This window comes from Malassezia pachydermatis (genome assembly GCF_001278385.1).
Source record: "Malassezia pachydermatis strain CBS 1879 chromosome Unknown scaffold5, whole genome shotgun sequence".
Classification (NCBI taxonomy): Eukaryota; Fungi; Basidiomycota; class Malasseziomycetes; order Malasseziales; family Malasseziaceae; genus Malassezia; species Malassezia pachydermatis.
In genome coordinates, this window is record NW_017253142.1 from 501229 (window position 1) to 516508 (window position 15280).

Genomic DNA, 15280 nt, shown 5'->3' on the forward strand with positions numbered 1-15280 from the left:
GACGCAATGGAAAGGAGGGGTGGGACGTCGCTCGGCCCTTACCTCCACTATGTCGCCTGGCTAGTACGTCCAAGCCAGGCCTCGTCCTCCACATTCATTTACGCTGAAGGGCATGGACCACCTAACGGAGAACCATGTGGATTGGTCGTGGGATGTACCCCATGTTGATACATTGGCGCAGGAGCTGGCGTTTATACAGGGAGAATGGCAAGGTAGTACCTGTGTCGTAGGCAAGTCGCCTGAGACCGAGACGGTATCACGTGTGTCATCCCCTTGTCCCAATCCAGCGTGGGAAGCATGGGACGATGCCTGTGAAGCACTCATAGGCACGGACATGGACATAGCGATACATATCGAAGATTTGCACTCACATTCTATGAAAGTGGGGGAGGAGCACGTCGAGGAGGAAGAGGAAAGAGACGATCGTGACGACGGTGAGCTGGCGAGCCTGCTTATGCAGGTCCAAGATGGCCTGCACGAGCAGTTCGTTGTGCTGCGCGAGCTTCGTCGGCTCATCACGCAACAGGAAAACCACATAAAGCAGTACCGTAGCGATCTGCAAGCGTACGAGGACGCTGCGACATGTCCTGTACCCCGGCATTCGATCTCTTTCGACTGGCATGGCGACGATGAGACTGTGACCCATTTGCTAGCTTCAACACCATCATGCCTATAGTTGGCTAGTTTTTCTGCGAGATTTCCACGGCTGCTTTCACAGAGCCCAAAAGCGCTGAGACTTGAATGCGTTCCGAGGCGTTGGTGCTGAGTCGGTACTCGATCTGAGCCATTTGGTCCAGGAGATAGGCGCGCGACGCTGGGGAGAGTTCTAGCGACATGACGAGGTCCAGCATGCCGGTAAGAAGATCGGTAAGCGCTGTACCCTTTTCTGTCTTGAGCATTTGAATAGCTAGATGTGAGTGGATGGACGTACGTACTTTGGTAAGCTGTGGTGAATTCTTGTTGCATCATCGCTTGGAAGGCCATTTCAATGTCGCGTGGGTGTGGATGACCTGTGCAATTGTACACGCTATCTTCGTCGATGAGATCGTTGGCTGCGTGGCATGCTTGAAGGATATTGAGAGCACGGCGCATATCGCCCTTGGACAGCTGCAGGATGGCCTCTTTGGCGGCGGGTTCGATGCGGCAGCTGTGTGGTAAGAAAAGGTCCATGTACGTACTGCTCAGCTGCAATCACCGAATCGATGCGGCGCTCGACTTGAGCCGACTCAAGAGGAGAGAATCGGAAGCGTGTGCACCTACTTTGGATAGCAGGGATGATTTTGTTCACGTAGTTGCAAATGATGCAGAAACGCACGTTGCGTGTGTATTGCTCCATGACGCGACGCAAGGCCGCCTGAGCTGCTTGGGTCATCGCATCTGCCTCGTCCAGCACAATCAGCTTGAATGTATCCTGATTGGTACTGAAGACGTTGCGTGTACTAGCAAAGGCCTTGATTTGGCCACGCACCACCTCGATACCGCGATCGTCGGAGGCGTTGAGTTCGAGGACATTGTTCCTGTACGACTTGCCGTAGAGACGAGCGGCCAGGGCCATGATCGTCGACGTCTTACCTGTACCGGGAGGTCCATAGAAAAGGAGGTGTGGGAGCTGATCTGCCTCGACAAACTTTTCGACTGCGTGTGAGGTATAAGGTACGTACGTGTCGATACAATGTGCTGATGTGACATGATGTCGTCCAAGGACGAGGGACGGTATTTCTCGACCCTGTCGTTAGTGAATGTATCTTCACGTACCAAGGAAGCAAATCGTCCTCAGGTTTGGCCGACTCGGCCACCTTGCCCTTGCCTTTGACATCCATCCTAGCCGGCGTAGAGGAACGAGGCCGTTGAGCGTGCGTGCGTGCGTACGTTCGTGACGAAACGCGTTCATCGGGCCCTGGCCCGATTTGCACGTGCAGCCACACGCAGGGCGTGCGTACCAACACGCACGCTTCGCCTGTCGTCGTGGTGCACCACAAGAATGGACGAGCGCCTCGCCGAAGGGGAGTTGGCGTTGGTCCATGCCTTGGACACAGCCGAGAGTATGTAGACAACATGCTTACGCAGGCACGAATGCTCGTATCGACGCGATCGAACGCTTAGTAGCGCATTGGAACGACGTGCACAAGGTACGTGTCATACATGCTGATTCGGTAGGTCCATGATGTCGACGTAGCGATTCTCTCGCTTCATACACACATGACGAACCAGCATATTGGACTTACGCGTGCAGTTTATGGTGCGCTTCAAACTCTTCTGCAGGTGGCCGAGCCATGGTCGCTGCGCCAAGCGCTGACACTCGTGCGGCTCTGTGCGCCGCCAGCATGGGAGCGCATGGCCGACACGCCCGAAGCGGAGGCGCTGCTTCGTGGTATGGTGCATGTGGTGCGTCATCATCGCGGTGCGACCGTGCAGGAGCACGACGCGCCCACGGTGATGTGGGACCGCATGGTTCGCCACCACGGCCTGGAAGCCGTGTCGCCCAGCGTCCAATGCAAGGCACTGGACCTTCTTCCATGGCTGCATGAGCACGATGCTGCCCCGCCACTTTCTACACTGACCCCAGTGCTCGTCCAATGCCTGCAACAGGCGGACGTGACGGTCCGTCGCGCGGCCAAGACAGCGATCGAAGCCATGTACGGCTCTGCCTCAGCGGAGGCCAAGACGCAAATGCGGGCCGCCCTCGCTGAAGCTTCTGTACACCATACTGTGTCGGAGGAGATTGGGCGTGTGCTCTTTGGTGCGCCGCCCGCGGAGCTTACGTCTCTACCTGACGACGTGAAGCCTGTGTATATCCACTCACGCTTCGATATTGATCTGGTATTTCAAGCGGCTACCAAGGCATTCGAGGGGCGCGAGACAGAGTCGAATTGGCAGGCTCGCGAAAAAGCCGTCGTCAGTGTGCGTGGGATGCTGCTGGCTACGGTGCCGGACGAGTTTGCCTTGGGCTTTGTCGCGCAGATCCGTGCGTGGCAAGAAGGCATTCTAAAAGCGGTACGTCCCTTTTGTACTCACAGCAGGTCGCGAGTCTACGCACGACCCTCTCTATGCATGCGATCTCGCTTGTGCGGCAGCTTGCGCTGGCCTACGGCACGCAGCTGGAACATACGATGGACGCGTTTTTCACATCGCTGCTTCGTATGGCTGGGGTTACGAAGAAACTCGTAGCCCAGGCCAGTCAGCTAGGTGTATCGACGATCCTTGCGTGTGTTCCGATGCGTGCGTCGTACTGGCAGCAGCTGCAGGCGGCACTGCAGGATAAGAGCGTCGCGACGCGTGTGTATGTATGCAAGCACCTAGGCGTGATTCTCCAAGTGCATGGCCTCAAACGTGCATCGCTGGAGTCGCATCATGGCCTTGCGACGCTGCTCGCATGCATGAGCAAAGCACTGTGTGATCCCAGCATCGAGGTGCGTACGGCCGCCCGCGACGTGTTCCATACACTCTCGGAGCTATACCCATCCGACGCCGAAGCTCTGGTACAATCGCTCCCGCCCACGGCACGCAAGCAGATGGCGACGAGCATACGTGGGATGTCCGCCTCCCCTGCGCCACGACGTCCGCCGTCACGTACAGGCCCTTCTCGAGCAGTGCTTGCGGCGAAACGCGCTGCGATGGCACAGAGTCCAATGGCTGAGCGGCGGCGTATGCCACGCGAATCGGTATGGCATCCTAGCCTAGTCGATGGACCGGACGCTTCGACAGATCTCATGGAAGCCGACCGTCCATGGCACGATGCCCATCCTCCACGGCCCAGTATGGGCACCAGTTCTGAGGAGGTCTCAACGACGTTGCCCCCTCTTCGTCCATCGACCGACACGCCGAAAGCTCGTCGTATCTCGTCGCCGACACGGACACACGCACGCTTATCCCTCCCACCGACGTCCACGGCGTGGTTCTTATCGCGCTTCGAGGAGTGTGCGTCGAATCCACCGACTGTGGAGAAGGACGCATGCCTCGCGGCGTTGGCGGCGCACACCATGGAGGAGGCCCACTGGTCAAGCCTCGTCGCATACCTTGCCGATCCACCGACGGATGTGGCTGCATGGCTGCCTGGTCTTGCAGCGTATCTGCATTCTGATGTACGTGTCGCTGGACTGCTAACACAGACCCCTATCACGCTTGGGATCCTCAGCGTACTGTATCGCCTGGCAGGCTACGTCACGGATGCCTCCACAACCACAGAGGACAACGAGACACAATGGCTCTCACTGGTGTACCAAGCTGGCTGTGCATCGAGCGAGCCAGGGACGCTCACGCAGGGCGGCGCGTATGCCATGCTTGACGTATGGTGTAAGCATACGGATGCATGTACAATCTATACGAAGCTGGACGAGGCTTCCCTAGGCTACGAGCATCCTACATGCTATCTGCTTACGTTGTTTGCTCTGGAGCATAGTCTCCCACACATACCACGTGATGCGCTAGTGACGACACTCACGCCCACTGTGCCTATGACCTTCAAGGCGCTGCGGCACAGTGCGACGAACGTGCGGCGGGCCTGCGTCAGTACCATGGTGCAGGCCTATGTATGTATGCAAGATCGCGATGCATGGGTTCACCTGTACGCGCCGCTGACAGAGCAGGAAGCGCGTCTGTTAGAGGTAGGTCTCGGTGACGGCTCACACGTCCAGCATTATATCGAACGGTCGAAGACTTTGTAGCCTACGTAGCCCCGCTTCGTAATGTGGAGGCTGATGCAGTGTACGCGTAATCGCCCTCCACAGCCGTGACAGAGGTCCACAGGGCCTGAAAGGCCGAGGGGGCGGCGACGGCGGCGCTGGCTGGCTGGCTGCGTGGGGGCCCAGGCGGCGTCCCTTTCTTCGTTCGTGGCGCTGGTGGTGCGTGATATACTGGCTCTTAGCACAGCACGTCGAATGGAGAGACGCTTGTGTGCACGGTCTACTTCTCGATCACGCCCACACGTCCACACACGCCCCCGCCACGAAGTAGCTACGGCGAGCGACGACGACGACCACCGCGCTTTCCGTGAAACGTCTACGCGAGCCACACCGACCAAGAAACGAAGTGCAAGTACGCATTCAACGACACCGACACACCCCGACGCTGCGCAGAAACGTACGCGACGCTGTGAATCTGTACCCATCATGCGAAGCCGTGATACGCGCAGTCCGAGCTTCGATCAGCCGGAGCTAGAGATCGAGCAGGACATGGACGATGCTTGGTACGATGAAGACGAGGTGGTCGAGATGCCGCTGGATGACGAAGACGAAGACGACGAGGGAGAGGAAAACGATGGCGACGAGGGACCGCCGTTCGCTGCTCTCGATGTGGACCACGATGGCGAAGACGGCGAGGACGACGACGATTTCCCGGCCGGTATGTTGGGCGGTGGCATTGGGCTGGATCTGCGCAGTCTTCGCAGCCTTCTGAGTGGCAATACCTCGCGGCCGTTCCGCGATATGCTAACAGCACTGCAACGCTCGGCCCATGAGCCATCGATGCGCCTGTTGCATCTGCAGGAACTAGCAGAGCGACTGAGTGTCACGACCGAAGATGCATTCCTAGGCGCGTTCCCGATGAAGGGATTGGTCAGTGAGCTTCTATGGACATTAGGTGGGCCGGAGCCAGAGGGCCATGCAGTGCATATGGAGGATTTGGACGATGAGGACTTGGCCGCGGCGTTGGCCGCCAGTCGAGGTGGCGACGATAGCGAGGGGGAGGCCAAGATGTATGCATGCCGATGCCTGGCCTACATGATTGAGGCGCTCCCGGAATCGTCGCAGATCATGGTCCGAATGGGACTGATCCCGCTGCTAATTGCCCAATTGCATGATATCACGTTCATTGATTTGGCGGAGCAGGTCCTGCAAACGCTGGACAAACTCGCGCCGTCGCATGCCACGCTGATCATTCGCGAGGGTGGCTTGCTCGCCGCGCTGCAGTACCTCGACTTTTTCAGTGCGTACGTCCAGCGCACAGCCATGTCGATTGTCGCGCAGTGTGCGACGCATAGCACGCCCAGTATGGCCTCGCATGCCCAGGCCATCGTCCCGATCCTGCAGCAGGTGCTGGGGTACGCGGATGCGCGCCTTGTAGAGTCGGCGTGCCGTGCCGTGTGTGCGATGACGGAACGTTTTGCCACCGACGAGAAGGTGCTGAGTGCGTGGCTCACGCCGCTTCTGGCGCCGCTCCTTGCACTTTTAGCGCGCGGTGTAGGGGCTGTCTCGAATCATCTGCCGACCTTCTCTCCGCCACTGTACGCAGATCTACTGCGATCGCTCTCGCTGGCGGCGACCATGAGCACAGCGCTAGCGCACGATATGTGGGAGCATGGCTTGCTGGATACGCTGTACATCCTGCTTACAGGCGCAACAGATACCTCTATGCATGTTCCGCAACGTGCGCTCCTGCAGAACTTGGCGCAGCGCCCGCCTATGCAGATTGAGGCCGCGCTCCGACTGCTCCGTGATGTGCTTCCCCAGCTGCCTGTGGATGGCATTTTCGATGCGCGATCGTACAGTGAGAAGGCGTACCAGCAAAAGCGACGCCGCGCGGAGCGTGAAGGCTGTGAGATGGGCGAGTTGGATGCATCGTTGGACGAGGCGCCTGTACGTCGGCTCAGCGCTGCGGCCCTCAAGCAGCAGCGAGCCACCGAAGCGCGTGCGGATGCACAGCGTGCATGGCCGCACTTTTTCGAAAACTATGCGACGCTAATGCTACCTGTGTTTCTGGATGTATACACGGCTCTAGGCGCCGAGGATGCACGGCACAAGATTCTGGAGGTGGTCCTGGCTCTGCTATGGTACGCCGACGTGTCGACGCTAGGCACCGTGCTGGAGCCTTTGCCCTTGGCCAGTTTCCTCACGAGCATTCTTGGCTCGCATGAGCAGGAAAGCTACACAGAAGCGGCGCTGCAAGCTGTAGAACTGCTTCTTCTTCGTCTGCCGTACGCTGCGCCTCTATTGCGGGAAGGTACGGCGTGGGAAGTGGAGCAGTTGGCGAAAGCCGAGCCGCCTCACTACCGCGCCAAGCTGGTGTATGAACGCTGGCGTGTATGGCCAGCTGACACTGCTTTCAAAGAGGCACAGCATATCCAGGCGTCTCTGGCCCGCCTGGCAGAGCGACTGAAGTCCTCGGACGCTCTGGCAGCGATGGATGACGTCGCAGCGATGCTTCCTCGTACCACCAGCTTTGAGCTGCAGCGAGCTGGCATGATGGAGGCCTTGTACGTATGTGCGACGAGCCCGGCCCATCCCTGTGAGCTGGAAGCACGTCGTGAGAAAATGCGCTCAGTCCTGTCTGTGTGCCGCGCCTCGCTGTGGACGACGCTGCATGAAAACTTGAACCATCTAGCGGATATGCCGGTCGTATCGGCGGGCGGCGTAGCATCGCTGACGAAGCAAGTGAGGCTGCGTCTCGAGGCGGACGAAGCTACGGCCCGACGCCTTCCTCGCCACTTCTCGTCGTTCACAGTCTCGATCCATGCCATCGTCACGACGCAGGCTTTGCACGACTTCCTCAAGCCAAAGCTGGAGCTGGTCCTTTCGTCGCAAGGCAAGGAAGGATTGTCTGGCATGCTAGCGGCCCTGGCGGCGGCGTCTGGCACACCCGCCAACTCGTCCCAGCCGGAGAGTGAAGACAATACCAACGATGACGAGGACGAGGACGAGGCGACCCAGGAGTCCTCGTCCAAATCCTATGCGGCGGCAGCGCAATCGCCAAGCAGTGCATGGCACCTTTCGTTCCGTGTGAACGATGTCCCTATGCCTCTGAATGCGACAGTGTACCATTGCATCCCACAGACCACCTCAGATGAGGCGATGCCTACCATCACCTACACGCTCGTACGAGGCGCGGCGCCCCCCGTGCCCCCTGTCCCATCTCCACCACGTATGCCACGCAGCCCTGGCTACGAAGTGGCTTTGCCCCCGAGCGTGCCTACGTCGGCGCCGTATGCGCGGACGCTTCAGCTGCTAGGTGCATTGCGTGACTTGTGGGATGATCAAGTGAGTGATGACGATCTTGTGAACACACGGCTTACAGCCAAGCTCAATCAGCAGCTGCAAGAGCCGCTGATCCTCGCAAGCGAGGCAATGCCGGCGTGGGTGAAGGAGCTGCCACATACCCACTCGTTCCTCTTCGCGTTTGAGACACGATTGCAGTACCTGCGCCGCACGTCCCTGGGGTATGCACGTATGCTCAGCCAGTTCAAGCAGAGCAGTGCCGATGAGGTTGTGCAAGCGCTAGCGCAGGTCCCACGTCAAAAGGTCCGGATCGCGCGTGACAACCTGCTGCCCTCCGCTGTGAAGGTACTCGACCTCTACAGTCGGGGATCCTCCATCCTAGAGATTGAGTACTTCGACGAAGTCGGTTCGGGTATGGGCCCCACTCTTGAGTTCTATGCACTGGTCTCGAAGGCCTTGCAGCGGGTCGAGGTAGGCATGTGGCGTCACGATTCGCACACCGAGAGCGAGTACGTCTCGTCGCCACACGGCCTGTTCCCCATGGTCACAGAGGATAAAGATGTCGTGCGTTTGTTCCGCACACTGGGGCAGCTGGTAGCCAAATCTCTCGTGGATGCGCGCATTATCGACGTGCCATTCCACCCGCTGTTTTGGCGTGCTGTTCTAGGCCGTCGTGTCCCTTGCACACTGGCGACGTTGGGCAGCGTTGATCCTGCGCTGGAAACGTCGCTCAGCTCTCTCCTGCGTATGCCCACAGATGAGGTGGCTGCCCTGAGTCTTGAGCCATGCTTCCCTGGTACGGACTGTGTCCTGCCTGGCTGGGATCAAAACACGCCCATCGATGGGGCAAATATAAAAACGTATGTGGACGCTGTGATAACGATGGCTCTGCAGAGTGGCATCGAAAAACAACTGGACGCGTTCCGCGATGGTATTGCATACGTATTGCCATTGTCGGCGCTAGATGTGTTCCAGTCAAAGGAGCTCGTTGTGCTCTTTGGACAAAGCCAAGAGGATTGGGATGAGGCCACATTGCTGCGTACGGTGGTACCTGATCATGGATTCACAAGCGACAGTACACACTTCAAAGATCTTCTTGCGATCCTTGCCTCCTTTTCCCTCGAGGAGCGCCGAACATTCCTGCAATGGCTCACAGGCTCACCACGTCTCCCGGTGGGTGGATTTACTGCACTACAGCCACCACTCACCGTTGTACGCCGTTTGCCTGATGCGCCCCTTCAACCGGACGATTACCTGCCCAGTGTTATGACGTGTGTGAATTACCTCAAACTCCCATGCTACTCTAGCCGCGAGAAAATGAAAGAGCGGCTTTGGACGGCCATGCATGAAGGTCTAACGAGTTTCCATTTATCATAGATATCGTATTGTTTACCATGTTAGCTCTATTCTACTACGCTGCAGGGATTGGAAGGAGTTGACAGCCGACGGCCACTAGCAATACATCGTACGAGCCAACGCGCCGTGGAAGCCAGTCCACACTGGACACGCCATAGGCAGCCGGCAATGTAGTAGTGTTGGAACGCCCTGTTGTCTCAAGCGAAACTTTGTGACTCTGGAAAGGAGCTTGTTTGTACACATCCAAAGCCCGTGGCGTAGCAGGAAATGCCGAGTCAAACACCTGGACTGTGGCGGCTGTTTGTCCTTTGCTCACAGCGCCAGTCGTATAGCCACTCTGCGCAAGAATATGACCAGGAACTGACGAAACATAGATAGCAAAGAGCCGGGAGTTGGTAGGACAGAATCGGAAGCCACCATGACACGTCTCGTCCACGCCACGGAGCGACCCTTGCGCGACAGGAGCACTAGACCCGTTGCTTATATTCCAGACGCCCCAACGAGGACCCAGGAGTGCACCGACAATGTCGCTATCTTGCATTTGCCATGCACCAGCTCCCTGCATATCCATACGCTGTGTCATTGACATACCTAATGTCACAGGGTCATGGAACGATGCGGTTATGCGCACCTCATCATGCGAAGCCAGCCAGTCAATAAGATGGCCGACACCACTGCTCTCGATAGCAAGAAGCAACTTGGGCACTTTAGGGTGGAATGACAGGCTTAGTACAGCACAATCCAAGTATAACGCACGGCATGTCGGTCCTGCGGCCGCCGCAGCGTCCTCAGCACCGTCTTCCATGGGAAACTCTGATTCCGCTTGTGGTTCCAAGTTCCATAGTTGAATTACTCCGTCCTCACCCGCTGTAGCCACATAGGACTCATACCCAGACGCAGGACACCAGGCAACATCGGTCACAGCGCCATGCGTTTCGCCCAGTAGACGATTCGAGGTATCAAGCTCAGGGCCATAAGCTTGCAGGAGCCGAAGTTCGTTCGTCTCTGTTGCGACAACTACATCAAGACGCCACGACTTCTCATCTTCATTAGACGATTTAATTCCGCCCATGTAACTGGTACCAGGGCTCCATGCAGCAGCGGTGGTTTCGCACCCCAGAAAAAATGAAGTGACAGGCACAAAGGTCAAGCTTGCTTCTTCGTTGTTACATTGCATATCGTAAATGTGCACAGATTTACCCGTAGCTATGTGTTAAGCATATCGCAACATACCCAATAGCACTAGTCCCTTGGCTAGTGGCGATGTACAGCATCGTACGAGGCGGATGGGTTCTGATACCTGTACACCAGGCTGCCATGGCCCACTGCGCGTCAACAGTGGCACGGTCATGGAGGGAGACTGCGTGGATGCAGATGTGGAGAAAATTGGGCTGTTATTTAACTAAATAAATAAATTAGCGGAAAGGCGTTCTTCGACCCTTGCGAGGAGGACCTATGCCAGGCATGGCAATACCATCACGATTAGTGGACCCACGTGCTGCACGACCGTCAGACTTTTTGAGTCGTTTCCACACCGTATCATCTTCTTGGGCAGCACGTTCTCGATCACGTTCAAACTGAGCTTCCATTTCGACCATACGATTAAGCTGTGTGTCACGACCTCGTCGACTTGCAGATGCTAGGGAACCTTGTTCACGGATAGAATAGAAGACACTACCTGTTAGTCGTCATGTTCACATACCTTCCTAGTTCAGCAAGCCAATGTGGATCCACAGCTGTTACTGTACCCATATATTCTTTTGAGGTTAGCGTAAGCTCATGGTATATAACAAAGTCAGGTGTATAGCCCAAGCCATACAATGCACTAGTAGGATGCAAATGCATCGGTACACCTGTACGGCAATTCACATATTCACCAATGCCTTTCACGCGAGCTGCCTGGTGGAAATAACCCGAGGTAATGCATTTCCGTATGACATCCCAATCTGTACCACAGCTGGACAGCGATAGTTTCTGGCTCTTGAGAATATCCTCCAGCTGGGCACGCACCTCCCTAGCCTTGCGAAGCAGTTTCGCGTGCAAGAAGTGCCTGTTACACCAGCTGTCTTTGAAGCCATTGTTCTTCCATTGTGAGTACACATGCAATAAAGTCAAGTGATCGCTCTCTGCCACGTAGAAACGTTCACGTGCCGCATCACTTTCTTCCTGACGTTCCTTTGGTCGATAGAACACAGTGGGGACACTGAGCATGCTGACGATAGTCAGCATTTCTTCAGAACAGCCATATTCCACACTCATAATCAAAACCTTCGCTAAGCTAGGCTCCATCGGGAATTCGCTCATTTTCTTACCCAGCGATGTTAAGTTGCCCATATTATCCAATGCGCCAAGTACCCAGAGCTGGTACATGCTGTTTAGGATATTATCTTGCGGCGGGGGGTCCATAAAGTCAAACTCGAGTAAATTCTTAACACCTAGCGATTTCAACAACAGCACTGTATTGGCCAAGTTTGTACGCTGGATCTCGGGAATTGTACTGGGAAACATCTCGTTATGGAATGCCACTTCCGTATACAGTCGATAGGCTGTACCACTACCAGTTCGGCCAGCACGGCCAGAGCGCTGCATGGCATTGGCCTGGCTAATTGGTGTAATTTGGAGAGAGTCCATACCCACTTTGGGATTATACAGTTTGAGCTTACTGTAGCCAGCATCGACCACAAACATAATACCGTCCACGGTCAGAGATGTTTCGGCGATGTTCGTCGCAACAACGCACTTTCGTTCTCCGTTTTCAGATGGTTCAAAAATGCGAGCCTGGAGATCTGCAGGCATCTGAGAGTAGATGGGCAACATCAACAAAGGTGCGGCACCTTCAAGTTGCTTCAGGCGTTCCACGGCCACTTCACATGTCACTTCAATATCTTCTTGTCCTGTCATAAAAGCCAGGATATCACCCTTGCCTTGCGATAAGTGAATTGTAAGGATTTGCTTGACCGTACTGTCGACGTAATCTTCACATGGAGACTTGCTGAACAGTACATCTACCGGGAATGTGCGACCTGGAATTGTAAAAATAGGCGCCAATCCAAAGAATTTAGAGAAGCCCTCCGCATTCATTGTAGCCGATGTGACAATTAGCTTCAAGTCGCGTCGTCGCGTGAGCACCTTCTTTAATAACCCCATTAACACGTCAGTGCTGAGACTACGCTCATGGGCTTCATCTAAGATGATGGCAGAGTACCTGTCTAGGTCATGCTCCGTAAGTGATTCACGTAACATTACACCATCCGTCATGTATTTGATCTTCGTGTCCTTCGATGTACAGTCTTCAAAACGAATTGAATACCCCACCGTACTTCCAAGGTCACACCCCATTTCTTCACTTACTCGCTTAGCCACGCTCATTGCAGCTACACGGCGAGGTTGGGTGCAGCCCACAATGCCATAGTCAGTATATCCGTCTTCATGCAAAAACTGACACAACTGGGTTGTTTTACCACTGCCAGTTTCACCAATGACGACCACGACTTGGTTTTCTCGAACTACGCGCATGAGCTCTTCACGACATGCAAATGCAGGCAAGTATTGTCGTTGCTCACGTATAGACTTGTTTTGGCTAAAACTAGTAGCACCTTTCCCTTTTTTGATATGGGAGGCAAATTTGGAATCACCTTTGCCGTCATTTTTAGACGGGTCAATTTGACTTTTCTTCTGCTCCTCTTCGTCGTCATCATCCTTTACACCCATAATATTACCAAGTTGCGTCCCTTTGAGAGAAGCAACTCGGCCTGCCGCCTTGGCTCGTTCCGCTCTTTCACGATGCTCTTTCACAAGGCGGCTACCTTTCATGGCAAAAACTGCTAAATCAGAGGTGGGGTCCCGAACAGGATTCACAGGTGCAATCTGTTTGGTGTATACAGTTTTACCATCCAAAAATGGAGGGCGAAGGTTGTGAACCATGAGATGAATCCTGTTCTCGTCATGCTCATCAATGTCATCCCTCACAGCTTGCCGTCCTCCGACACCACCTGAGTGAAGTCGACTGTTCTCCCAAGCATCCAGATCAACGTTATATTGTGCTTGCCTCGCTGTGAGCCTCTTATGTCTTTGTGCCAATACACCTGAAACTTGGCCATGCATATCTTCGTATTGCGCAAAGGGATTGTGATCGGCATCACCAGCCACACCGCCCTCATCATCTTGAAGATACCACTCACGTTCAATAGCCAAGTCGTCATCAGCATCTTCCCATTTCAAATCCGAAACAGTGGCATAATCATCTTCCTCCTCACCATTTCTTGGCGCTTGCCTTACTGTCTCATCACCATACCCAATGAACGGTGTTGCCATATTGAGTGGTGCCCTCGCGATTGAGAAATGGTGATGGAATAATGGCAACCTCCACCGACTGATAATTTCGTGCTCAGGCCTCTAAGTCTTCCTCTCACTTTCCCAGAAAGCCTGTTGTCTCTTATATTTATTATGACTGTTGACGAGCGAACAGAGGGATCTTCCAAATTCTGTCTAATAGCGCCAAAAGAGTGTATGTAGTAAGTAACATTTGTACATGTTTTAGATTAATGCCGGTCTGCTTGCGTAGAGAAGAATCGTTCTCAATTTATGTGGTCTATGATGTTTCACCAGAGGAGCACAAAGTATTACAATGGTTGCAAGGGACTCTCGAGCCACCTTGAATCTTAAACTGACGATTCCTTCCTATTACAGCATCAATTTCACTACGTTGGTGCTAAAGCTGGAAGAGAGAACGAACTATATGCACGTGATAGAGGGAGTAATTAACGCGTGTGGTCTCTTGAATTGTAACGTATAGCACGTATTTGACATCACTACTGCCTAATAAAAACTTATAAGATGGATCCCTTTGACATTGAAACGCAAAAGAAGATTGAGGAGATGATTAGACAAGAGCGCATTGCTGAGAATTTAGAGTACGCAATGGAGTATAGCCCCGAAAGTTTCGGGAATGTGAGCATGCTCTATGTGAGCCTTAAAGTCAACGGTCATGAGGTGAAAGCATTTGTTGATAGTGGTGCCCAAGCCACAATCATCAGTCCTGAATGTGCCGAAAGGTGTGGAATCATGCGCCTTCTAGATACCAGGTTTTCAGGTGTTGCGATGGGCGTTGGAACTGCAAAAATCCTTGGACGTATTCACAGCGCTCAAATCCAGCTTGGTTCAAACATTTTTCTCCCATGCTCGTTCACCGTGCTCGAAGGGGGTAATGTGGATATGCTTTTCGGGCTCGACATGCTAAAGCGCTACCAAGCATCTATTGACTTGAAAAAGAATGGGCTTGTCATTCACGATGAATTGCTACCTTTTCTCCCCGAACATGAAATCCCTAAAAAACATGAGCTACTACTTAACGACAAAGTTTCCGATCACAATCCAACAGTGTTGAGGGACCAACCGCAACAACAGAGTAGTAGTACACTACCATTAACGTCCGGTGAAAGGGATAACCATAACAACAGGTTGAACAAAAGCCACGCGTCCATGGGCACATCAACCTCCACATATGATGAATTAAAAATGCCACGTGGCAATTATCAAAATATGCAAGAAAAAATAAATCAACTAACGAACATGGGAATACCTGATAATCAAGCAAAAGAATTATTAAAATTGGCGAATGGAGATGTGAATATGGCAATAAGTTTTTATTTTTAAATAAATATATTTTACTATTAATCAATTTTTTGAAACACATAATTTTAAATAAAAATATAAAAGTAAAATTACTTTTCAAAAACCTTTCGTTTATTTATAAAATAATTTAATTTATTGGAAACATCAATTGTACATATAATATATTTCGATATAATACTATCAATCATTTATAATAATGTTTGCAATTATTCGATTTTATTTTTTGTATTTAATTATTTTTTTAAAAAATAATTAAATTTATATTGGTTCGCAGAGGATTGTGCGTTTAGCTCCTGCTTCAATTGTTTTTAAAATTTTAACTTTTTTAAGTTCGCCAGCTTTTGGAGGTTGTTTTCCATTTG

At 53.4% G+C, this 15280-nt stretch overlaps 6 protein-coding genes across 6 annotated transcripts; 3 read left to right on the top strand and 3 right to left on the bottom strand.

Moving 5' to 3' along the window:
- Nucleotides 1–112: 112 nt before the first annotated feature.
- Malapachy_2023 (hypothetical protein) lies at nucleotides 113–676 on the top strand (the record flags this gene model as incomplete). The annotated part of the gene is made up of 1 exon (XM_018136518.1): nucleotides 113–676. One exon carries the CDS (start codon nucleotides 113–115, stop codon nucleotides 674–676), a length of 564 nt encoding a protein of 187 aa, XP_017991252.1.
- Nucleotides 677–680: 4 nt separating this feature from the next.
- On the bottom strand, nucleotides 681–1820 carry Malapachy_2000 (p-loop containing nucleoside triphosphate hydrolase protein; the record flags this gene model as incomplete). Its single annotated transcript, XM_018136495.1, has 5 exons — nucleotides 681–907; nucleotides 936–1147; nucleotides 1179–1635; nucleotides 1662–1726; nucleotides 1756–1820. 5 exons carry the CDS (start codon nucleotides 1818–1820, stop codon nucleotides 681–683), a joined length of 1026 nt encoding a protein of 341 aa, XP_017991318.1.
- Nucleotides 1821–1981: 161 nt separating this feature from the next.
- On the top strand, nucleotides 1982–4664 carry Malapachy_2011 (Suppressor of TUb2 mutation; the record flags this gene model as incomplete). Its single annotated transcript, XM_018136506.1, has 4 exons — nucleotides 1982–2042; nucleotides 2068–2129; nucleotides 2158–2994; nucleotides 3021–4664. 4 exons carry the CDS (start codon nucleotides 1982–1984, stop codon nucleotides 4662–4664), a joined length of 2604 nt encoding a protein of 867 aa, XP_017991274.1.
- Nucleotides 4665–5108: 444 nt separating this feature from the next.
- On the top strand, nucleotides 5109–9305 carry Malapachy_2009 (ufd4-ubiquitin-protein ligase; the record flags this gene model as incomplete). Its single annotated transcript, XM_018136504.1, has 1 exon — nucleotides 5109–9305. The coding sequence occupies one exon, from the start codon at nucleotides 5109–5111 to the stop codon at nucleotides 9303–9305; it is 4197 nt and encodes a 1398-aa protein (XP_017991309.1).
- Nucleotides 9306–9339: 34 nt separating this feature from the next.
- On the bottom strand, nucleotides 9340–10635 carry Malapachy_2037 (wd repeat-containing protein; the record flags this gene model as incomplete). The annotated part of the gene is made up of 2 exons (XM_018136532.1): nucleotides 9340–10490; nucleotides 10518–10635. 2 exons carry the CDS (start codon nucleotides 10633–10635, stop codon nucleotides 9340–9342), a joined length of 1269 nt encoding a protein of 422 aa, XP_017991223.1.
- A 64-nt stretch (nucleotides 10636–10699) lies between these two features.
- Nucleotides 10700–13598, bottom strand: Malapachy_1991 (pre-mrna splicing factor; the record flags this gene model as incomplete). Its single annotated transcript, XM_018136486.1, has 2 exons — nucleotides 10700–10958; nucleotides 10987–13598. 2 exons carry the CDS (start codon nucleotides 13596–13598, stop codon nucleotides 10700–10702), a joined length of 2871 nt encoding a protein of 956 aa, XP_017991476.1.
- Nucleotides 13599–15280: the final 1682 nt, after the last annotated feature.